The sequence below is a fragment of the Amblyomma maculatum genome, chromosome 4, assembly GCF_055883805.1.
Source record: "Amblyomma maculatum isolate TAMU_Amacu chromosome 4, ASM5588380v1, whole genome shotgun sequence".
In the NCBI taxonomy this organism is placed as follows: domain Eukaryota; kingdom Metazoa; phylum Arthropoda; class Arachnida; order Ixodida; family Ixodidae; genus Amblyomma; species Amblyomma maculatum.
This window is the reverse complement of record NC_139347.1, coordinates 103,818,188-103,843,852: the sequence shown is the minus strand read 5'-3', so window position 1 is coordinate 103,843,852 and position 25,665 is coordinate 103,818,188. Positions and strand designations below refer to the sequence as shown.

General features: G+C 45.4%; 1 protein-coding gene across 1 annotated transcript; it reads right to left on the bottom strand.

The window, feature by feature from the left end:
• Positions 1 to 6,653: 6,653 nt before the first annotated feature.
• Positions 6,654 to 25,187, bottom strand: LOC146191902 (uncharacterized). Its single transcript, XM_084600397.1, has 2 exons — positions 25,143 to 25,187; positions 6,654 to 7,577 (listed from the first exon to the last, which is right to left on the bottom strand). The coding sequence occupies exons 1-2, from the start codon at positions 25,185 to 25,187 to the stop codon at positions 6,654 to 6,656; spliced, it is 969 nt and encodes a 322-aa protein (XP_084456523.1).
• Positions 25,188 to 25,665: the final 478 nt, after the last annotated feature.

Here is a 25,665-nt window from a genome sequence, read left to right as displayed (position 1 = left end):
CAAGGTCCACAAACGGAATGATAAATATTGGTTAGAATGTATCGTCAATAAAAGAGGAAGGCTGAAGAATGGTTTCACGCAGGCACTTCTTAGTTAACAGCCGCGAAGATTTTCATTAATTAAAGAACTGTACTAACCACACCATGTTGCACACTCGGCGTTTTATTTCAACCAGAAAAACAAAAAATAAGAGGCTGGCCGAGAAATCCACATTGGTCGCCTTGACAGGGTGCGTTTACAAGTAACTGGATTGTCTTAAAGGCTAATTATTTGTTTCACTTCAATATCCCATTTTGAGCCGACCACCATCACCTTACATTATTAATGAATGCCGAAACGAAGTATGTTTTCTCTAATCATAGCGCTAAGCCCTTTAATATCTTCTTAGTTGCATGGACGTTTTAAGAACGAAAGAGATTTGCCAAATTCTGTACTTTATGCCGTAGGAAGAACGGAGAGGCCGAATATAATTTTACAAAATCGTATACCAGTGCCGCCTCTTTCTGATACAACGGAGAAGGATCTAGAGGATTAGACAGCGAGGAAAGAAAACAGTAATTTAGCAGTGTAAAATCATGCGTATTGTCTGTTTTGCCACGTATTATTGATGTATTACGTCTTATGCTACCTTAGCTCTGTCCTATTTTGAGCGATGTTATTGAAATCGCGGATTTTTGATGCGCTCCTTGTATTTGGTCGCTGCTCAGATGTACGGCCCCATTATTGGTAACACGCACACAAACTAACAAGAATAGTTCGACAGAGACCACGCCTCTAGACAAGAGAAGCTCCACAAAATAAAAATACACCAATGAGTTCCATGTATTCTTCTAGAACGGGGAGGAAAATGGGAACAGCTGCGCTGATTGAACGTATTGTGCACATCCAGAGATTCAAAGGAGGGGCGGGAAGGATGAAAGAACGATTGTGAAAATCGATACAGAGTGCACAGTTGATTTAATTTCTATTAGTACATCGACCCAAAGAATGTGGACGGCTATATAAAAAAGCAGCAGTAAAACGAAACCACTATGCATGTATAAATATGACTGGGGTGTGAAAGTCTTGAAAAAAAGGTTTTGCATAAAGTCTGACCCCCCACAAAATTCATCTTGATTGTGTGGCCATTTAATTTAAGACAATTGTGTCAAGGCATAGCTAATTGCAGACTCTCTGAGGAGATAAGAACAAAGTCTGTCATCAGCAGCAATATTGAGAACCACTCTGCCCGAGTATAAAAGCAGAAGGCAGTGTTCCTAATTAAAACAATATATATATATATATATATATATATATATATATATATATATATATATATATATATATATATATATATATATATATATATATATATATATATATATATATATATATATATACAATTTCTTTGTTTTGAAATTTAAGAAAATAAGAAGCTAGATAGTAAAAAAAAACTTTTGGGAACGAAGCTTCTTATTTTATTTACTGCCAGCACTCCCCACAAAAGACGAAAACTGACATAACTTACAATAAAATATGGATGTAGTGCCCGAGACATGAGTGGTCTTCTGACCCATTTTCTAGCTCAAGAGTTTTCATTGTCCGTACATTTTTCAAGCAAAGAGAATTAGCTATCTTGTCCTGCTGAACAAAAAATGAACGCCATGCTAAAGTTTATTTTTCCAGTGTACCAGGCTTTAAGAACGTTTCGTCCTTCTGTCTTAAATTTTTATTTTGTTTCCTGATTATGTCCAGGCTTGTTATCTAGGATTCTCATTTTCTTCATTTATCTCTTTTTATACTGTTCATGCACTCGGGGGGGGGGGGGGGGGGGAGGGCATTATTACTTTATTGCAGCGTTCTTAAATTCGGAGCGTTCTTAAATTCGAAGTGGCGTGATTGCAATTTCTGCAAGACAGAGTAAATAAGTTATGTTGCGATATATGGCCGTGATTATTATTCGAAAAAAAAATTGGTATGCTATCCTTACAATTAAAATAAGAACTTAAAAGACAATGCGAGTGGCACGGCAGAAAGGAGGCTTCTAAATAATCAAGAAAGAAAGAGTACCGCCGGGATCTTGCGGCACTGTTATAAATATGAAAGTAGCATATTGCACGCCGAAATAAGATGATCTGGTCTTGATAATGCTTGGCGTAGAAATAACCTGCTTGGTAACGATTTTTAAGTTACTCATGTTTATTTGAGAGATTGTCACATGGAGGTTTTTTTTTTTTTTTTCGTTCCAGACAACATGAATCCAGTGCTCCTGTAATGCTTTTTCCACACATTCGTTGGAGACAGAGCAAACACCTAATGTAAAGCTTCTTGTCGCTCTCATATTAGCATCGTGTTTACGACGCGAGGTTAAATACTCCCTTACCTCAAGAGCATGTCCACTCAGATTCTTTCTCTGGGAGGCTACGCTGATGACACCCGTCAAGGACTTGACACTTAATGATGTGAAACTATAGAGTGCTGCACAGAGTGGTACTTGTACGATGCAGCTTACTACAGGGGCAGCGTAGCGGACGCGGATCATACGGTATGTATTCGCGGAATGCTCCGTTTTGTGGGGCTAAAAGAATACGGTCCTTTTCAGGAAAACTGAGCCAGAATACTGAAGTAAAAAAGGAAAGACTCCTGCATAGACGTCATAGGTCAGAAACTAAGGTTTATTTCACCACCATTCAGCACACTCTAGTGAGGTGAAAAGACATACTGCTTATCTTCGTTCCCAGTCAGCTATCCAAACATTGTGCTCTTATCAAATGTGAGATAGCTTGCATAATCGTGTTTCCGATTTCTCCAAGGCAGGTAAGACATGCAATTGGATTAGTCGGTTTATATAGACTCAGAAGATCCAAAAATATACATAGAAGATGGGACGAATATAGAGGCACGAACACATAAACGCCCAGACGCAGCGTGTGTGTGGCTGTTCGTGTCTCTTTATCCGTCCCGTTTTCTTTGCGGAGTTTTGAATCGAAGGAAGCCTTTCCTGCAGTTGTGTATATTTGCAGATAATGAAACTCCTGCAAATTGAGAAGGCACGCAAACAATAAAACAGAGACATGTGAACCGGGCCAGAGAAGAGGTATAAATCATCTCAGGTTCGCGCCGGACATCGCATACAACCTAAATTGGTAGCTGTATTAATAATCGGCTATGATAGCAGATGAAAATAAAAACATATAACAATAAAACGCGACTACTGTACTGCATTGTTTTGTGTTTCCTGTACCAGAACGTGTAGAGAAGGATTTGAAAACGAAACAATTCTGGACAAAAGTGTCAGTGTAAAGTGTCGGCTTCTATTAGAGGCCTATCACATCAAAAGGCAATGTTAATGCAGAGTGAGTAATACTTCTTTATATGTTTACGACGATGAATGCGCTTCTTTCAATTCTTTGTCTGCCTTGAGCAAACCGCTGTTGCTTGAAATATGTCATGAAGTGCCTCATTCCTGCGTATGAATTTATTTTACTTTGTAACCTCTGCTTCGCATTCGAATAAAACAGATGGCAGCAAGTGTTGTCATTCGTCTCAAGTCTAGGATTCTGGGACATTATTTATTTATTTATTTATTTACAATACTGCCAGTCTCTAGTTGAGACCATAGCAGGTGGGCATTGTATTCATAATATCGAAAAAATGATGATGACAAGAAATAAAGCAGCTCTACAAAGATACAGTATTAGGCAATTCTTAAAGCACAAAAAACTGAAAATGTGTTATCAAATTCGCATAAACAGTTCACAAAATAAAGAACACATACAAGTTCAAAAACGAAACAATGGGATAACAGGCTGTCGACTGCGTTAAACAAGCGAAAGAAAAAAGAAAGCGAAATTTGTAACCGAATAATGTCAGCTCACACCGTGGCCTGTAGTTTGGAACAAAAAATTGAAAATGAGTCAGCGTTAGCAACAGATGAGTGCAGGCAATTCCATTCGCTTGTTGCCAACGGGAAGAAAGAATGTTTAAATGCATCACTGTGACATGAAAAATCGGTTAGCGTGAACGCGTGATGGTTTCTTAACTCTCGCTTATGTGATAATGAAACATACTGTGATAAGTCGATGTTAAAGGCGTTATGTAGTAGTTGATATAAAAATTTTAATCGCGCCAACTTTGCTCTTGCTGATAGCGTTTCGAGCCCGGATATTACAGCTAGTTCGGTTGGTGAATCTGTTCGCTTGTATTTGTTATGAATGAACCTTAGTGCTTTACGCTGCATTCTTTCAAGCCTCGAAATGTTAGTAAGACACTGGGGAAACCAAACGGTGTTAGCATATTCTAGCACTGTTCTAATAAAAGTCTTATAAGCTAAAAGTTTAGTTTGTGCAGGGGCTAGGCGAATACATCTTCTAAGAAAAAATAACTTGCGCAATGCTGTAGCAGTGATGTTACTAATGTGTTCGTTCCATCTAAGGTCTGAAGTCAGTGTGACACCTAAATATTTGTGTTTGTTAACAAAGGTAAGTGGAATGTCATTCATTTTATACACGAAATTAGAAGGCTGTTTTTTCCTGGTTACTGCCATTGCTACGGATTTCTTTGTGTTGATTGACATCTGCCAGTTATTGCACCATTCAGCGATTTTTTCTAATGACCTGTTGAGAATGACATGATCTTCGTGGCTTCTTATTTCTCTGTATATTATGCAGTCGTCAGCAAAGAGTTTGATCTTACAGTTAATATTGGCAGTAATATCGTTAATAAAGATAAGAAATAACAGGGGTCCCAGAACAGAGCCTTGAGGAACTCCGGATGTGACTGCTACCGATCTGGATTGCACGTGGTGGTAGAATACGAATTGTGACCGTTGATGCAAAAAGTCCTCTGTCCAAGCCAATATTTCGCTATCACCAATGAAGCCTCGCAACTTTGCGATTAGTTTCGAATGACACACGCAGTCAAATGCTTTAGCGAAATCGAGTAATATAATGTCAGTTTGGCTGCAGTTATCAATATTTAAAGCGAGGTCGTGAACAACTTCCGTTAATTGAGTAATAGTAGATAGGCCGCGGCGAAACCCATGCTGATTACGTGATAACAAGTTAAAGCGTTCTAAGAACTCAGTTAGGTGTTTAGAAATTATATGTTCCAACAATTTACACGCAGTGCTAGTCAGTAATATTGGCCTAAAATTCGATACTAAAGAAGTACTGCCTGATTTATAGATTGGTAATACCTTGGCTATTTTCCAGTCATCTGGCAGTTTGCAGGTACTAAGGGATTTACGGTAAATGAGACCTAGGAACTTGCTGCATGGTTCGGCGTACCGTTTTAAAAAGGCGTTTGGAATTTCATCAGGACCGGTTGCTTTCTTAACGTCCAGGCCAAGAAGAAGATTAAAAATGCCGGCGTCGGTAATGACAAGAGGATCAATTTTTGGAACATCATATATTTCTGTAACGGGTATAGAGCAGTTATCGACTGTAAACACTGAGCGAAAAAAATCATTATGCGCATTTGCCACTTTAACCCTCTCCCCGACTGGTAGATGAGAGGCATCGCTTTTATCCCCGCCAAAATGTTTCCAGAACCGTTGCGGGTTATTGGTGAGGAAATCTGGAAGTGTAACCTGGAAGTAGTGTTGTTTGGCTTGTTTTGCTTTTTGTTTAAAGTCTGAAATAGCGTTTGTTAGTTTAGTTTTTTTAAGAGCTGTTGTTCCTTTCGATTTAATGTTTTGTCGAAGCCTCTTAACACGACGTTTTGCTTGAATGACTTCACGAGTAATCCAGGGATTTTTTGTTGCGGGCCTTTTTGTTAACAGGGGGACAAAATGAGATATGCAGTGAGTTACAATATTTTTAAACATGAGCCAAAGAGCGTTGATATCAGTATCTATACTAAAGGAAAATGCGGAAAAGGAGTTAAGTTCGTGTTCTAGATAGGTAAGGATGCTTGCATCGTCAGCTCTGTTAAACTTCGGTATTATTGTTAAAGCAGTTCGAGGTATGTCGGTAATTCCCAGGGGTAGAATACAAATCGGAATGTCATGGTCGGAGATACCTTTGATGATGTTATTCTGGGTCCTGTCCAAGGGAAAGTTTTCACTGAGGAATATCAGATCAAGCACATTTTTCGATGTATCCTGTGTTCGCGTTGGACATGTCACTGTTTGGCGAAGGCTGAAACTTAGCATTAAATCGACTATCGCATGAGATGCAGGGGATGAGGGATTCATGTGAGTCCAATCCATTTCAGGAAGGTTAAAATCACCCATTAGTATCACACGTGAATTTCTACTGCGAATGTGGCGTTGCATGAACTCTTGAACAAAACATATGCTCTCGTGCCCCAATGAAGGGCTTCGATAAACACATCCTACAAAAATATGACCACCATTGGTTGACACCTTACAAAATATGGCCTCAGCATCCTCAACTTCTGGCTATACGACGAAAGAAATGTACTTTTTTATTAGTAATGCTACACCACCACCACGTGTCTGTCTATCTTTACGAATTACGGAAAAGTTTGGAGGGGCGATTTCTCGGTTCGAGATATCTGCCGACAGTCAAGTTTCAGTGATGCCTACAATATCAGGTTCGTATACTAGAAGCAAGTTTTCGAGAAGATCAGTTTTGTTGAGGATGCTTCGGGCATTTATATTTAATATGGTTACATCTTTGAATGTGCCTTGCGACGGGTGACTGGTCCGCTCACGGCGTCGTTTTTTTTTCTAACGGAACTATGTCGCCTCTTTCATCATCCCATACATATATGCGGCTATTGATATAAAGTTTGTCAAATGCTAGTGATACCTTTGCTTTTTTATCACGGTGAGGTTTAGATTTTTCCCACAACTTTTTGCGTATTTCTCTTATTTTTGGCGAGAAATCTTCCCCGATCGAGAAGTCCGTATCCTTTAGTTTGAAACCCTTTTTCAGAATTGCTGTCTTTTGTCTCCAGTCCAGGAGTTTAAGGATGACCGGCCGCGTTTTATTTGGTCCCGGTCTACCTAAACGGTGAATCCGCTCGATGTCCACTGGTTCTAGTTCCAGGGTGTCCTGTAATATTTCTTTATTTACAGCACATTCAAGAATTTCGTTGGTCTCTTCTTCAATTTCAGGGAGGCCGTATATGATCAGATTGGAACGCCTGCTACGATTGTCTAGATCGTCAATTCGTTTTTCAAGCTTATCGATGACACATTCCATATCCGCTAATTTTTGCTGAAAGCAGGCAACAGAATTTTCCAGTCTGGTAAGAGTGTTTAGTTTTTTATCAATTTCGGCTAGTTTTATCTCCTTAATATCTTTTATGTCTAAGGCTATTTCCTTCAGTTGTTTAGCTATTAGCGCTATATCTGGTCCAGGGTTCGTCTCTATGTCCCCTCCCAACAGCAATAGCTTTCGCAAACATGATATCATGGAAAACACAAACCCAGCAAGCCGCGGGCACGGCAGCACCACCAAACACAGGTCATTTGAACGAAAACATTTTCCGTATTGCTTCCTCACCTGCACGATGAAAGAAAACGGATTCTGAGCGAACCGCATCTCGGAAGTGCCGCCGTGCCCAGTGCCAGCCGAAGGTTCGCCGCTGACATATATCAGCCAGTCCAGCGGTGGCGCTCTTGTTTGCTGAGGCGCAGATGATCCGCAGCTTGTCTCCGATGGGTGGGGCAGATGGAATGCCTTTGTTGTCGAGGGAGGTAGGTAATGCGGCACGTGAAAAGCTGTGTCGTTGATCCCTCGTTCCGTCCGGAGTACGCTGGTATGTCCCGTGCTCCCAGTCGTGGCGTGAAGCAGCAGGACGACCAGACACTGCACGATGAAAGAAAACGGATTCTGAGCGAACCGCATCTCGGAAGTGCCGCCGTGCCCAGACATCAATTGTATTGTAAGGCAGCAGTGAGATTCTGTAACGTACTGCTATGTTTCTGTGGGTAAGAATGGTCAATGCTTCCGATGCGTGGTTAAGAATCGACTTGAAAGTTATTTCCACGTCACCCCCAGTAGTTTAATTTAGCATAAAATATCACTGAACTTCGATTTTGAAAATCATTGTTAGAAGATTGCGAAACCATGCAAAATGCTTTATTGATCTGTTGCGAGAAACAGCACAAAGCGGCACACTAAGCGGACAGTTCCGCATCCTATGCAGCTTGCACGCAAAAATCTCTCGGTCAGCCGACCGGCTGCTCTCAGACTTCTTTGTGGGGCGAACTTGTTTCATTCTTTTATTTTCATGATCATGAACGTTATTCTAAATACATATAGTTACATATATTATAATATTATAATTACATATGTTTCGGTAGCAAAAAGCACTAGAACTAAGACTTTTTTCTGTACGACTAATTTCAGAACAGTGATAGCTAAGAAGGCGTAAGACGTTACGTTTATAAATGTGGGGTTGCGCAGAAAAACACTGGAAAAATAAACTCTATTCGGAAGGCCCGACAGTTAGGGCCGGACACTATGTACATCTGCCGGTTCTGAAAGAATCATCGGGAAGAATGCAGGCAAAAGGTAAAATTGCCAGGTTTTGCGCATACCGCTGAGTACAGCGCAAATCCGAACAAGAACGGAAGCCGGTAGCCCGTACTAGTAAACTCACGAATGATAGGAAATGAAGAACGAGTGATACGCATAAGTGCTACCGCATAGCTTGGGGACGAAAACGACCCTACCAACCCAGAGCGAATGAATTGTTTGTTTAGAAGCAAACGCAACGTCTATCCGGAACACACAGACCGTACGCCTTCCGACCACAGCTGACATAACGTCCGTCTGATTAGGACGCCGGATGGCATGAGTTCTTTGCTTTCCCTAGTTTCCACGTCAACGCTCAAGGCCCAGCCCTGCGACTTTATTTCATTTTGGCGACAAAAACATCGGCAGCTTCGTGTCTGTGCAATGATTGGCTGCAGCAGCTTGAGAGGACATTGCGAGACCTTCCCGAAACAATAACCTCGTTACCAGCTCCCCACTCAGAGGCACCGTGTCCTTCCTGAGTTCTCTTTCTCGGCGGTCAGCCAGCACCTAAGCAATCATCGGGCCACGTCCGGCCCTCCGCTGATGGTGGTCATTAGGGCTACAGTTTTTTTTTCTTCGCTTTTCTGCGACCATGAGTTTCAGAGGTGGCAGTTCGGGTGCACATAAAGGCGCATTGTTTCTGCTCCAGGTCGCTGTGTCTGTGCGACAAGGTAGCTATGATTGCGCTCGTTTCTTGCAGACGTAATTCCTCCCGATTTCTAAGAGATTGGTCAACCTTGCTTGCGCAGGGGCTTTTGACGAGCCAAATAAGATACAAAAACAAGTAAAATGAAATATTACTTCAAATTTGAGGCTTTTCGTGTGTGAGTGAAAACATCCTGAAATGAAGCTGGAGATAAATGCCTGAGGCTACATAGATTTGGAAAGAGGTAAATTTACAAATCTGCAATGATGATGAAAAATCTAAAACCTCTATGAACTACAAAGCGATGGCGTTGACATTTGGCTCTCGTGTGGGCACGCTGTCTGTTTGCCGGTGGCCTGCAACTACAGTGATGCCTTGGCGCCGGCGGTTTTGGAGCAGGTACCACTCCCTTCCCCGAATGAAAGTTGCCAGGCTACCTCTAGTTATCGAAGGGTTAATTTCATAAAGGGACTGTACAAATGAGCGGGGGAAAATTTGCACAGCATTTTATTTTTTTGTACACTAAAACGCACATGAGGTGTCTCTTAACCAAATCTAACGAACATGCCATGAGGAGGACAAAAGATGATGAAGATGAAGACAGCGTTTCTAACTTTCTAGGTTATTAGAGCGTTAGTTCTACTTGGTACGATCACCCAAGTATGCTTTCGCAATCCGAGGCCATGTGAGCGTGGCCATCGCGTAGCAACTTGTGTATATATGACGACTAAGAGAAGTTTATCATAACTCTAAAACTAATAATACCTACTGATATACACATTGTCCAACACTATATGAATTAATGCAATACAAGCTGCAGGTGTGACCTGCACAATGATTGTTACATTAATGCCAAGTTACGAAGAGGCGTCGTGTGCTGTGCGATGTCAGCGCACGTTAAAGATCCCCATGTGGTCGAAATTACGCCGTAGCCCTCCACTACGGCTCCTCTTCTCTCTTTCCACTTTCACTCCCATCTTCCTCCCTCCCCTTACGGCGTGGTTGCGGTGTCCACAGAAAAACAAGTGAGACAGTTACCGCGCCTTTCCCTTCCTATAAATAAATAAAAAATCAGGTACTAAGTACACAACATGTACTGGTAAACCTTGAACGTCGCTAAAAAATCATGAAGGGAAACAAAGGAGCTGGGGGTGTTCACACCCTTCAGAAGTCAGCCCGTCATTATAACAAAAAGCACACGACACTAGATAATATTTTATACAGAAGTGCCGACATTGTAAGTCAATATGGACGATCAACGAAGAAACGTGAGTGCCAGCGCTGCAGGAACCGCGCCTCCCTATCTGTTTCCAGATGCTCGGACAGGTACTGAGAGCAGGAGGCTGAGATTCCCCAGCGGTGGATACATTGCACGTGCCTGTTGCCTTCGTGCTTCTGCCAGGCCATGGTGGCGCTACAAAATACACGTGACACAACACACAACCAGGCGCGCAAACACTCCGCGCGGGTGACGGACACCTGGCCCGTGGTGTACAAAAAACATACGCCAGGAGCCACATGACATGAGCCACTGTACAGTAAAACACTACAATGTAAATCTTCCCTGTCAAGCCGCAGTTAGGGAAACTGTCGTTGGGCGCGACGCCTCATGAAGCCAGGCGCTGACGCATGGGCAAAACACCCCAGCGCCCCCACTACTCACAGTCCCTGACCTCGGAGTGCAGGCGGCTCTCTGCCCAAGGCCTCTATCTATTGTTTTACGTTCACCGCTGATCACCCGGGCTGATTTGAAAGGTGACCACCATCTCCATAACTACTCGCGCTGAAATCGCGTCTAGGTTCACTTCGGGTAGGTCGGCTTTTAGGGTCTGCCTGAAACCTGCTGCGACGCGATAGAACAGGTGTGGCCGTTCGGCCTGCTGGCCACTATGTCGATCCGCGCTGAAAAACAGGTAGAGTAAGAGCGATCGACCCAGGTACGTATCACTGTCTAGCAGTGTCGCAACTAACTTAGCCAGAGGACTCCAGCCCCCATGTTGACTCAAGGCAACCCGAACCCTCCTCTGCCAGTCGGTAGGGGCAGGAAGTGTCACAACGAGAGCCATCCAACCGTCCCACATGAACGCACCTATCAAAGACGCGAAACGGCCCGCAGTGCGGCGTGGCAAGACTGCCACCCTCGCGACATAAAAACGCCAATGTGCACGCCCCAGAGCTTAATGCAGCGACCCTGGAGCTGAGCGACAATTCGAAGCGCGCGACGTCAGTGAATACTCGGGTTGAGTGTAAAAGAGCTTTGTACCATGTGCCGGCCGATACCTCACTTGGTTCAAATAGTAATGCTAGTACGCTTACAGCGCCCACAAACGGGACCTCGGCTGGCAAGAATGCTAAAAAATCCAAATCGGAGCGCGTGATTTTTTTACTGTTGAGCAGTGCTCCGGACACGTCCACGTACTCGGAAAATACTCACAAGAAAGTGCGGAAGCTATCAGCGTCCCGCACGAACAGGGAAATGCCATCCCCGTACGCAGAGATGGCCACTGTGTCCTGCCCAACAAATGAAAAAACGCGAATGCCTCTGCCAGCTGCAACTCTACCGAGAAGCGGATCGAGTGCAAAGATGAAGAGGGCCGGCGATAGGGGGCACCCCTGCCGTACTCCCCGTGAAAAAGGAAATCTGCCGGCAATGCCACCATTTAGGAGGAGCTCACTAGCAAGATCCGCATAGATCCAACGGACAAGGAGGATAAATTCCTCGCACATGCAAAAGGAGCGCAGCACAGCCATATCTAGGGCGACGATGACCAGCGCTACGTCATTAGCGAGGGCGTAAGAGAATACATATCTCGTTAGCGTTAGTGCAGCAAACACGGACTGTCCGGGCAGCGAGAATGACTGGTACGGGCTTATCAAGTCCTGCAAGTAGACCCGTAGCCTCCAAACAGACTCGTGGCTACCAGCTTGAGTGTCAGTGTTGAGGAGAGTAATTGGTTGCCACGATGATGGACTCGCTGCAGTCATACTCTTCTTTTGGAGCAGAAAATGCGTTCCGAGTGAAACGAGGGTGATTTAGTCCCGCGTTCTAGAAAGGTATTGACTACCTGGAGCAAGAGAGAACCGAGGATGTCGTAAAAAGCTTTTTTAGAAACCCGTTACCATGCCATCTGGTCCTGGCGAACTGAAACTATTCAAGGCACTTAACGCACTCTGGCGCTCCTCTACAGTTGCTGATGAGAAAAGTGCCCTATTCGGGTCAACAGGAAGCTGAGAAAGAGGCCCGAAGAAAGACCCGACAGCTTCCGCGTAGTCTTCGCATTGGTTAAGAACTTGGGATGAAAAAAAGGCGCGCAAAATTCGTGCTGGAAGTTCTTCGGATCGCAGCAGGATCGCAAGGCGTGGAGCTATCCTCACGAGCGACCAATTCCACGCGAGTGCGACGGTCACTGCGATGGCTTAGAGCTCTCGCCTGTCGGATATCGGCGGTACCTTCGAGCGACAGACTATACGTTCGTGCGGTGAGTGACGCGCTCGAGCTGTTCTGCAAGATTCGAGGTTACCGAATGCGGAACGCGTCGAGGTACTCGCACAACAGCAACAACACCGTTTCGCGTAGTGCGTTCCGAATGGCGTCACGCGATATCTACTTTCGCGCTGTACAAATCGCTATATAATTGGGACTTGAAGTGTTTTTTTTTTTTTTTCAGATATAAAGTAGGAGTATGTCGTTTATAGCGTGCAGATTCCGCCATGTGATCCGGATATAAACAAAGCTGGTATGTCAGAATGGTGCAGAATTTATTCCCTGGATAGATCTACTTGCACCCTACAGATGGCAATCGAGCATAGTCTGCCCCTGCCAGGTGTATAAAAGCGATTACGCTCCTATCTTCTCGTTATAACACACGATTTTAGGCACCAGGCCGTGTTCCTTAACGTTATATTGCTGCTGCCGGGCAACTTCCGAAGATCCAGATCAGCGATTGAGTCACAAAACTATCGAGCTAATAATCGATCGTTGCCACAGTATCGGTTCGCTTTTGTGTCCTCTATAGAAATAGATCTATTATCCCGAGGTACTGTTCCGGGGTGTGCCTGCAGTACTACTAACAGTATTGCTCTTCCCCTCTTGCCTTCTCTTTTTTTTTTTTTTGTCTTTATGCAGGTAGATCTTGCCGGCTGGCTGTAGTGTACTCAAGACCAAAAATGCTTTATGAGGTGTCATTCATAAAATTGCAGTCATTTTCATTGAAAATTTCCTGATGTACCTGTGTGGTAGGTGACATGCAAAACTGCGGTAACCAAAGGGAATGCAGATGTGCACTTTGAATGAAGACATTGCCTTGATTCTTGCTGATATGCCACATCGACTGACGACGTGCCCCATCGTTTGAGAGTTGTTGGTTTAGAATGCACTTGGATTCAGTACCAGCAAGTTCACCCCTCTGCATCTCTTGCTTGAAGTTTAGATAGCGCGCCGCCACTACCATACACTAGCTACTAGTTAACACTACGCTGTGACGATTGTTATCTCTTCGCCAATACTGAAATAAGCGGTGCGCAGCATCATTTGTTGCTAATCCCAGGTGTGGTGCCTATATTAGGGATGACATTCTCCTTCTAAAGCATTTTATGTGTGGAACAGAATTTTAAAGAGCCGCTGTAGAAATTTTGGTCGTTGCATGCATTGTGTACAGAGTGGACCGCACTTGTCTAGAGCGTTCGAACTGTGCTCTGCGGAAAAAAATGAACTGAAATTTCCAAGGTATTTACTGGCCTTCCACCTTCTACCCCTAACCTTCCTTCATCAGATTAGAATTAAATAGACACCATTAATAATAATAATAATAATAATAATAATAATAATAATAATAATAATAATGTGAGGCAGAAGAACGCACCAGCAAATTCACCTTTTTACTTCAGGTAGACCGAAGCAGCAGCTACCGACTAGCCACAGCTTAGCAACACTTCGTCTTCTTCGCACGACCCGAAGACCGATGATGATTACGCTGAGATGAAGATGAAGGTCACTCACAGTGCTTACAACATTCCCCCTCCCGAACGAAAGCGACCATCCTGGTCGCAAATTAAATCTTAAGGTCGGCGGTTAAAGGGTTTCAAGCGCGACACGTGCACAATCTCGGTGCCGCGACACCGACGATCGCGAACAGGCGATGCAGGTGTGATGAGATAGTTTACAGGGGAAGTTTGTTCCAGAACCGTGTACGGGCCAATAAAACGGCTCAGAAACTTTTCACACAGGCCGGGGATGCGAGTAGGTGTCCAGAGTAGCACTTCGTCTCCAGGGCGGAAAGACACTGAGCGATGAGTCGCATCATACGTGCTTTTCCTGGAAGCTTGAGTGGCTTCAGTTTGAAGGCGGGCACGATCACGGCAGTGGGCGATACGAGACACGAACTGTTCGTGGGAAGGCGCGGCAGAAGGAGTAGAAGCTGTGAAGAAAGATGCTTCGAGGGAGAAGGTAGGATGGCGGGCATAAACAAGAAAAAACGGAGAGTAGGTGGTGGTTCGTTGAACGGCAGTGTTGTAGGCGAAGGTTACAAAGGGGAGTAAAGAGTCCCAGTTGTTGTGCTGAGGGTGAATGTAGGTGGATAGCATATCAGAAAGGGTGCGATGAAAGCGTTCCGTGAGGCCATTGGTCTGAGGGTGGTAAGGAGATGTAGTTTTATGCACCGTGCCTGAAGCATGAAGCACTGCGGCGAGGACGGTGGAGAGGAACGACTTGCCACGATCGCTAAGGAGGAGGCGAGGGGCGCCGTGGCGAAGAAGTATGGTGTGGAGGAAGAAGTTGGCGATTTCGGAAGCGGAGCCGGAAGGAAGTGCTGCGGTTTCAGCGTATCGGGTGAGGTGGTCAACGGCAGTAACGACCCAGCGGTTGCCAGCTGGAGTCAAGGGCAGGGGTCCATACAAGTCGATTCCGACGACTTCGAAAGGTGTGGAAGGACATGGGAGAGGTTGCAAGAGACCGGCAGGAGGCGACGTAGACCGCTTGCGTCGTTGACAAGGGATGCAAGACGCTACGTATTTTAATACTGAGGTTGAAAGGCCAGGCCAGAAGAAACGACGTTTTATGCGGTCGTAGGTTTTGTGGTACCCAAGGTGACCTGCGGTGGGGTCGTCGTGAAAGGCTTGTAGAACTTGAGGACGCAGGGAAGAAGGAATTACGGGAACCCATGTGTGGCCCAGTGGGCTGTAGTTGTGCCAAAATAATGTGCCATCCTGTAACTTGAAATTTTTGAGCCGACGACGGAGACGGGCATTTGGAGGTCTAATAACACCGCTGAGACTATCAATCAGCTTTTGACAGTAAGGGTCAGCACTCTGGTGGTGAGCAAGATTGCAGTGTATATCTGGCATGGGAGCAATAGAGGCGGCGCTCAAAGACTGCATAACTGTAGGGTTTAAATGGCTTGACTCCGTTGGGACAGGAGAGGAATGCGAGGACATGGGTTGCGACGGCAAAGCAATAGGGCAACGAGAGAGAGCGTCGGCGTCCTTGTGCTTCTTGCCCGATTTGTAAGTGACAGTAAAGTCGTACTCTTGAAGGCGGAGGATCCACCGCCCGAGACGACCGGACAGATTTTTCAAAGTGGATAACCAGCATAGGGCGTGGTGGTCAGTGACGACTGTGAAGTGACGGCCGTACAGGTAAGGACGAAACTTCTGAACAGCCCAGACGACGGCGAGACATTCTTGTTCGGTAATAGTGTAGTTTTGTTCCGCAGAAGTCAGAGTTCGGCTCGCATAGGCAACAACATTTTCTGTAGAGGTGTTTTGGCGTTGCAGAAGGACAGCGCCAATGCCATGGCTACTGGCGTCGGTGTGCAAAATTGTCGGTGCTTTATCATCAAAATGGCAGAGGACGGGACCCGAAGTCAGAGCACGCTTCAGAGTTTCAAATGCTTCTTCGCAAGCAGGAGACCAGATGAAAGGCGTGTCGTTGTGAAGAAGCGCATGTAAAGGTGAGGCAATAGAGGCGAAATTGCGGATGAATCTGCGGAAGTATGATGCCAAGCCGAGGAAACTGCGGAGATCTTTGACCCGAGTTGGACGGGGAAAGTGCAGCGCAGCAGCGATTTTTTCAGGGTCAGGCTTAATTCCTTCGCTGCTTACGAGATGGCCAAGAACTTTAATGGATTTTGATGCAAAACGGCATTTCTTCGTGTTTAGCTGTAGGCCAGCGCTGGAAAGTGCTGTCAAAACTTCATCGAGACGAGTAAGGTGATCAGGAAATGACGAAGAAAAAATGACGATGTCATCTAAGTAACAGAGACATGTTTTCCATTTGAGGCCGCGGAGAACTGTGTCAATCATACGCTCGAATGTAGCAGGAGCGTTGCAGAGTCCAAAAGGCATTACATTGAATTCGTATAAACCGTCCGGTGTTGCAAAGGCGGTCTTCTCTTTATCATCTTCATTCATGGGGATCTGCCAGTAGCCTGATCTTAAGTCAAGGCTGGAGAAAAATTGGGCACCTTGCAAACAATCGAGGGCGTCGTCAATTCGAGGGAGGGGATACACATCCTTACGAGTTATTCTGTTTAGAGCACGGTAATCTACACAAAAACGAACCGAACCGTCTTTTTTTTGCACTAGCACAACAGGCGATGACCAGGAACTAGACGATGGGCGTATGATGTTGCGTGCAAGCATGTCAGCAACATTTTCCTGAATAACTTTGCGCTCGGTTGGAGAAACACGATAAGGCCGGCGTCTAACTATGCTTGATCCGTCGGTGAGTATGCGATGCGTTGCTGCAGCGGTTTGACCCAGTGTGCCGGAATTGACGTCGAACGAGTCTGCGTGCTTGTTCAATACAGCGAGCAATGCGTCTGTCTGGTCTGTTGTCAGGTCGGTGCTGATCGTGTGGCGAAGTGCTGCACTGAGCGAGGCAGGGGATGAATCAGAGCGATCGGAGGTGGAAATGGGAAGAAGTGTGACAGGCTGGGCGGAAGCAATTGATGCAACAGTAGAGTCGCGTCGCAGAAGAATGGGCTCTGATGTGGTGTTGAATGCGGCGAGAAGAGAAGAACCGCTGGAGAAGCGAAGAAGGGACACGATGATGATAATACCTCTTGACAGGAGACGAGGGCTGGGTGTAATCAGGACGTCGCCATCGGTGACGGCGTCAGAAGTCACAGATAGAATATCTTCGTTGCCCGGATAGAGGACGTGATCGGCAAGCATAACTACACGGGAAGAAAGTGGTTCTCTATCGGCAAGAATGTTGCATTCAGTGACTTCAATAGTGGGAGGGGAACACGTAATGACTGCTGAGGCGTTTTGGAGGAAATCCCAGCCGAAGATGAGTTGATGGACACAGGAGGATAGGACAGCAAACTCAATGAAGTGCAAGATGCCATCAATGGTGACTCGGGCTGTACACGCTCCACAAGGGTTAATATTCTGTCCATTTGCAGCACGTAAAGGAGGACCGGTATAAGGTGTGCGCACTTTTCGCAGTTTTAAACACAAGTCAAGTTTCATAATAGAAATAGCGGCGCCGGTATCAATTAAAGCTTCCAGTTCATGTCCCTCAAGGAATACAGTCAACATGTTTGATGGGAGCAGAGGAGGAATTGGAGCGACGACAGGCGGTGCAGTTTTACCTCCGGAAACTGCACAGGTTAGTTTTCCGTTTGGCGGGCAGAAGCTGAAGATGGAGGGCGAAGGGGCGACGAAGTCCGGCGAAAGGGTGACGGGGAGCGACGACGCGATGGCCGTGCTGTCCTAGACCGGTCAGGAGAAGTCGACGGGGAGGAAGAGGGACGGAGGTCATTATCGGTGTAGTACTGGCGAGGAGGAAGCTGGTAGGCGTCGTCACGTCGAACGTACCCATAGCTCGCACGCTCATCTCGCAGTCGTCGGCGACAAACGCGTGTTACATGGCCGCGGATTCCGCAGTAGAAACATACTGGACGAGGTGGGAGAGGCCGCCAATTACCATACACCGGTGGTCGCGGGGACAGGGCGGCGAGGCTGGGTGGGACAGGCGCGTGATGGACAGGAGGACAAGGAGGAGGAGCCGCAGTGACTTCAGCATACGTCGGAACGTTCGGAGCATACGTCGGAGCTGGTGGTTCTGTAGCCATGGGACGATTGAGTGAAGTAAGCTCCTCCTTGATAATGCCACGCAACCCAGTAGATTGAGCAGGTGGGCGTGAGAAGGCAGGAACCGACGGAATATCATTGTGGAGCTCTTCCCGTATTATAGATCGTATGATGGTGCGCAGATCAGTTTCGGGAATTTGGCTCGGATCCCAGGTGTTGTTGAGGCGGCGCGACTGTAGATAGTCAAGTCGCTGGCAAGTGGCACGAATGTCTGCCACCGTGACGGGATTTTGGGCAGCTAGAGCTGCGTAGGCAAAAGAGCCAATTCCTTTTAAAATATGTCCGACACGTTCAGCCTCGACCATGCCATTGTTAACTCGCCGGCAAAGGGCGAGTACGTCCTCAATGTAGGATGTGTATGTCTCTCCTGGAAGCTGCACACGGGTCTCTAGCTTCTTTTGAAAAGAGGCCGGACCAGCACCAACAGTTCCAAATATCTGGCGGATCTGTGTCGTGAATTGAGGCCAGTCAGGAATGGCGTCCTCATGGTTGAGGAACCACGTCTTAGCCACGTCACTCAGGTAGAATGAGACGTTGAGTAGCTTCATAGAAGCGTCCCAACCGTTAAAAGCGCTCACCCGATCGTACTGCTGTAGCCAGTCTTCGACGTCGTCACCGCGGAGACCGGCGAAAACCGGAGGGTCGCGCTGACGTGAGGTAACTGACCAAGTTGGGTGGGTCAAATGGTGCTGAGCAAGTGCACCTTGGGACGTCAGTGGTGCAGAGGTGGCATGGGCAGCCGTGGGATGCCCATCGGTAGCTACAGGCGCCGGAACGGTGAGAGCAGGGGGATGTGACTGCGCCATGGCGGTTGATGTGCCGCCAAGAACACGACCGGAACGGAGCTCCAGGGGGTGCCGCGTTGAGGACGCTGGGATCAGGAGTCACCTCCACCACTTGTGAGGCAGAAGAACGCACCAGCAAATTCACCTTTTTACTTCAGGTAGACCGAAGCAGCAGCTACCGACTAGCCACAGCTTAGCAACACTTCGTCTTCTTCGCACGACCCGAAGACCGATGATGATTACGCTGAGATGAAGATGAAGGTCACTCACAGTGCTTACAACATAATAATAATAATAATAATAATAATAATTTAATATAATAATAATAATAATAATAATAATAATAATAATAATAATAATAATATTATTATTATTATTATTATTATTATTATTATTATTATTATTATTATTATTATTATTATTATTATTATTATTATTATTATTATTATTATTATTATTATTATTATTATATTAAATTATGCGTACGTACGTAACAAGAAAGCGTTTCTGAATCAACCAGTCAATAAATTAATTGATTGGTCGGTGGGAAATTTTACCATTCCGCCGTAAAAACTTACCACGTCTCGTCTACTGACGGTCTCTGAATGCATTTGTTTTTTTTTTTTATATAGCAGAGAATGCGAAGACGTCTTAACTGTAAAAGCAGAATGGCAAAAGGACGGAAAGGGCTTGAGGAATTTGTTGTCTTTTAATGTTCACGTTATGGGGCGCGTTTAGCTGAGTTCAGAGTGCAGTAGTATTTCTCTCAAAGGAAATGAATGTGTTCCAGAGGGAGCGCGTAAAGCGAGTTAATTAGCATTCGGCTAAACACATATCGCAGAGCGCCAAATGCCTTGCTCTCCGTTGTGAGTTCTTAAGAGCCTCAAAGTTAAGCAAACTAATGAAGAGACACGTAGCGTGTGCAGTCGACTAAAGCTGCTTAAAAAGAACCATCTTTTTTTGCTTCATCTCCAAAATAGTCGCTTGCCAAATAAATAATTTTTCAATTCGCACGGAATGCGTACGATATTCTTAGGGTATTTCAGTTCATTTGCGAGCGTTCCAATCGTAGAAATATTTAAGCACAGGAAGTAGTGTAGTAGATCCACAGGCATAATACACATGAACTGGCTCGGATCACGCAGTTTAAAGTTCGTTGTTAAGCGTCTGCGCACCCCCTAAAGTATTATTTCGCAAGATCGGTGCATCCTCAGATGATGAGCTTTCACGGCGCGATTAAGATTGCCGCAGTATATGCGGTCGCAGGGATCAGTTGCGGTTATTGTGCTGTTTTAAAAACCGGGTATGCTTATTATTGGTGTGAAAGGGGATCAAAACCAACGGTTAAGCAGCTAACATGAAGAGGCAGAAATCTTTAACTAATTGGTTACTTTGAGAGCGTAACAAGATTCATAAAGAAACAGAATAACAGGTCCTTTCATAGAAGAAGGATTAATATTACAGGTGCCTCCTAACGAAAAAGAAAACGCGTGCCCATAGAATTGGCTTAGACGAACCCCTGTGCTGGATTCTATTATTACCAGAGGTAACTCCATTTCCGTCTCTCGATGTCAATTCGTTATAAAACTATTTTTTGCACTGCCGCATAGGGCTAGAGACTTGAATAGATGGCAGAGCACATCTCATTATTTACTGTTTCTTTTGTTTGCCTCTCGGACCTGCGGCTGTTATACGTAGTCGACTACAGGCAACAAAGGCCAACAGCGGGTATTTGCATGAGGACTAAGCCGTTTGCTCCACCTATCCTGCCTGATTATTTCAGCGCCTTTATCAATGACTGGAAACGTTATCGAGCTCGGAAGCTCAGAGGTTCTGCGGTGCGGAAGGCTAATGCTTGTAAAGCAGCATGGAAATGTTTGTAAATGTCAATGAACATACAGTATTGGCGTTCCTTATTTGTTTGACGTCTGGAGGCTAGGAGATCTCCTGTAGTCTTTTATCTTGCATTCTCATAACGTGTCCTACACATGCCATGCTCCTTTTTATTTATGCCGCCTACAATGTCTTTATTTCCGCTTATTTGTTGGCCCACTGTGCGCTCTATTTGCATTACAACGTTGCACCTGTCATATTCATCAATGTATATGGCTTGCAGCGTTGGCGTCAATGTAATTTGAACCGCATTCATTAACCTCCTGGTTTCAGTACCATAGGGCAGTAACGGTAAGAAGCCGGTGTTATAAAGTTTTTATTGTGGCATACTGCTAAGTTTCTAGTCATGATCCGCGAGCACTTTTCGAATGTCCTCCAACTCAATCTGCTTTTTGTAGTTATTACAATTTCATGGTCCGGATGTGCAGCTAGTATCTATTCTAAGTAAACGTATTCCTTCACCACACAAAGCTGTGCGCTATATGTCATAAAGTGCAGTTCTTTTATGAGACTTTTTTGCAGTTTTTAGTTTTCTGCATAACAATGTTTAGGCTCATAGTTGTGGTTTCTTTATGTCGTTATACATGATTTCAAATTTATTTCTTTAGTTTCTAGCAAAGAAATTTCTAAGCAACTAATCGGGTGTCGTTTGGTCTTAGCTAATGGCTGAATAATTGGTTATTCTCTGCAACTCCTATCCTCAATCGTAACTAATGGCTGCCAATCTCGCCTTTATATACGCAGTGAGTATTAGTGGAAAATCATTATTTTTTGTGCCAAAGGTCCTTAATTTTCTCCCATTTATTATGTTCTAGAAGCACTATGGTGGCAGCGCAGCGGATATATATAGCTTCAGTATTCATAGCCATTGCTGTTCAAACCCTGTCTCCAAGAAGCAGGTACGCTATAAGTGGTCAGCTTTTCTAGCCAAATCTCGGCCTCATTACTACAACATTACGTGCCTGACGTCATCTTGGGCGCGAGATTACACGGAAGCACATACTTGGCAAAAGTACGTAGCATCTGGTGGCTTCCATTTCACCTTACTATGCTGACCAGCTTCCATTGTATACACTAATATCTCATTTGGCAGCTTTGCTTAAGGCATCTCGCATATGCCTCGCATGGCAGGTTGGCATCATGTCCAATGAATTGTACGTCTGGCTGGCGCACGAATATTTCACAGTGTACCTAGCTCGTTAGGTTAAGCAGCATAGATTACTATACGTGTGCCGCAGTACCTGCGTAGGTTAGAACCCCTGACTTACCCTTAACAAGTTTTTTTTTGTGTGTGTGTTTGTATGGGGGGGGGGGGTATTGTTTCGTAACACGTGCTTTTGGAAGCCTGATAACACAGAGAAAATACAGCCAAAAGCTAGGGGACGCGAATTGCAGTCGAAAGCGTGGCGGTTAGATACAAATCTCACAAATATTTCTTCTTCGCAAAATTGGTTCCTTTTTTTAGGAGAAGATTTTGAACTGTACTTGAAGGGCTTTTCGACCTCTTACATCATCGTTGGGTTGACCGATCAGGAAATTACGTTGTGACAAAGGATATTTAAGCGACGTTCTCAATAACCGTATCGCGTTTGATAATTTCCCGCTCTTTCCTCACAGAGGTCACATCTGGTTTTTACGTATAGCTCAAAGGAACTTAATCATATACGTATTTATTAACCATGATAGCTGTGCGAGTTCGTCTGTTGGGCTAGAAGATGTTTTCTTTGGCCTTTGCTTATTAGATGTTTCGTCTGCAGAGGCACTTTGTCAATATGTGTTGTAATTGTCCCATCATCTTCGCTGCGCGTTCTTTAATGATATCCCATAGATCACCACTGCTCCCTTTATGCCAAAGTCTTCGTCCTGGGGGTATGCCAAATATATATTTCACAGCGAAATGCCGAAGTGCTCTACGTTCTGTTGTTCAAGCTTTCTGGCACACCTTTTAGTTGTACGTCAGCTGTGAGATATTGCAAGATGCAGTTATCTTACTGTATTGGCAATCGTTGGTGAGTAAATTGGCTGAGCTTCGGATGTCATGCCAGCAAACATTTGTTTCGTTGTTTTTCCTGCGCTCTCACGACTAAGTAAAACTACGACGGGACAGGAATGGGTTGCGTTTTTGAAACTAACTTTAGGCCATAGGTAAAATATTGTAAATTATTTTATAAATATATATTGATAGAAGTGCTCTGATTTAAATGCGCAGGAACAATTTGCTTCAGATGCTTGTTTGGTGCTCACAACGAATAAATAAGAGTGTCATAGGGAACAAGCATGGTACGTTTTTTTAAATAAACAACAAACTACAAGTTTGCCGACGGAGGTTCTCCCGATGTATTGGTTGTGTTATACAATTCGTGGAAAAGTACGTTTAGAATCCAAACTCAATTCCAAAATTTGTCAAAACTTTCTCTCTATGTCAGTGTTAATACTCTAATCAGCTTTTTAGTAGCCTCATCTCTTCCGTCCTATATAATTGGAGGCCTACGCCTACTACTGGTTTGCCGGTTTTCGGAAAAGGTGCCCATTAACCTACGTCGTTCATCGGGGGAAATTGACCGCGACCCCCGCCACTGTTACGGCCAGTAGCTGAAAGTGAGAACCAAGATGTACATGAACCACCTTTGCAGGCTGCTAGGTTGTTCGAAACTGAGTTTGGCTCACCAGGAGCGCAGCGTGGTTTACGGAGCTTCTCTCAAACGCACACCCCTAGAAAACCCGAGCGCCAGCAGGGAGTCGCTTCTACCCATTCCTACAGGTGGGTGTACGGTAGTGGGTTTCGAACTAACCACCTCACGCAGCCGAGACGGGCACCCTAAACGCTCATTTAAAGGAACACTGCAACACGCCCCCCCCCCCCCCCCCCCCCCCCTTTGCTGTTATAAACTGTGCAACGTCACGTCCTGGTTAATTTCCTGCCTTTTTTGTTTTTTGCTACCTTGTCATAGAAGTCGCACATCATTGCAGAATGCTTGTGTTGATCAGTGCCGATTCTTCATCACGAGTGAAGAGATTATTTGTTTAAAAAGCTGCAAGCAGGCGTGCAGGCCTAAATCACCTTCTGGTTGTACCATTTATTAGTCCAATTTGGGATAGATCTCCTGATGTCGTTGTCGTTACAGAATTGCTTACTGCCTCCAGTTGTGTTTTATTAATCAGAAATATCATATCTAGGTCTCATCCGTACACTAATCATTCATGACTTGGGATTTCCCGGCCCTTTAACCCAATATCTTCTCACTTAGGACAATAAGCCTTATTACATCCAAATGAACGCACTGTAGTTCGTCGATGATCTCCTGTTAGACTATACTGACTTCATACTATTGCTACAGTAAACTTTGCGAAGCGTATTTTACCATAGCATTCGGACCACAGTACAAAAATTTCAGCAGCGGCTCTGTGTCAAAGGTTTGACCACAATGATAATGTTCTGCTGCGCGGGACTGAGTGCCGCGGGAGCTAATGTTCATACATACGAGGCAGTGTGAGATCACGGCCGCTCAATGAAGGCGCACCAAGTGCGCCTCCATTGAGCGGCCGTGGTGAGATATAAGGTTGACCAAATCAGCTTCTGAAGGAATTCATTGTGTTCGTTGCTTCCGGAGTCAGCTCTCATTCCAGGCCTTGTTATGCAGTCCCATCGAAACATGATTGAATTATAGGAAGGGAAAGCGTGGTAATTGTCTCGCTTGTTTCTGTGGACACCTCAACCGCACCGTAAGGGAAGGGAGGAAGGTGGGAGTGAAAGTGGAAAGAGAGAAAGAGGAGCCGTAGTGGAGGGACGCCTCTTCGTTTCGCCTCCATCGAAACGCAGCCGCTGAGGTCGGGTTCGAACCCAGGTACTCCGGCACAGCAGTCGGGCGTCTTACCACTGCACCAACCCGGCGGGGCCCATCGAAACGTGTTGCTGTCGTTGTTGCGACTGTAGGAAGAGGGAAAAGAAAATGCAAGGGCCTGATACTGGCTCTGTAGCTGAGCAATCTCCGCTGTCACGGGCGGATAGAAGAGAAAATAGAGAGAAAAAGAAGAAGGAGAGAAAGACGCGCGTCGGCAACAGCCGTCGAAACGTCCATTTTAAGGCGAAATCCTTTCTAGGCTCATAGATCAAAATCTAGTGCGCGAGATGTGTGCGCGATATCTGTCATTTTCCGCGAGATTCCGTGAGGTGTGTTCTTGTCTAGCGTTGCTGCCATCTTCAGTCACACACTTGAACGTGAGCCAAGGAACGCCTCAACCCCCTACCTTCACATGCGCAAACATGACGAGGACAAACTCGAGGTCGTACATTGTAAAGTTATCGAACGGGCTCTTGACCTCCCCATTGCACATCCAACCAGCGTTTGTTGGAACTTAGGATGGTCAACACCAATCGGGAACTACGAGAGGCCAATCTTTTCAGCCAATACACGCGCCTATCACAAACGCCATCCGGGCGCCGCATTATTGACCGACTACACGTCCAATGCACTATACCACCTTTGAGGAACGGGTACGAGCGCTAGAACCCTGTAGATGTGCCCTCAGGGTCAGACCCATTCCCCGCAACATGTCGCACTCTGATCATACGGGCGGTCACCAGGCGCGTGCGGAAGCACAGGAGCGGCATTATGGTGGACAACATGTATACTACGTGAATATTGCCGGTCCCTACCGTGAGAGGTGGTTCACCGCGGCAGTGGTGCACAACACCAACACAGTGGCAAGACTCACGTTCCAAGCCCACAACACAAGACACGGAGAGGAAATCGCGATTGCGCTCACCCTC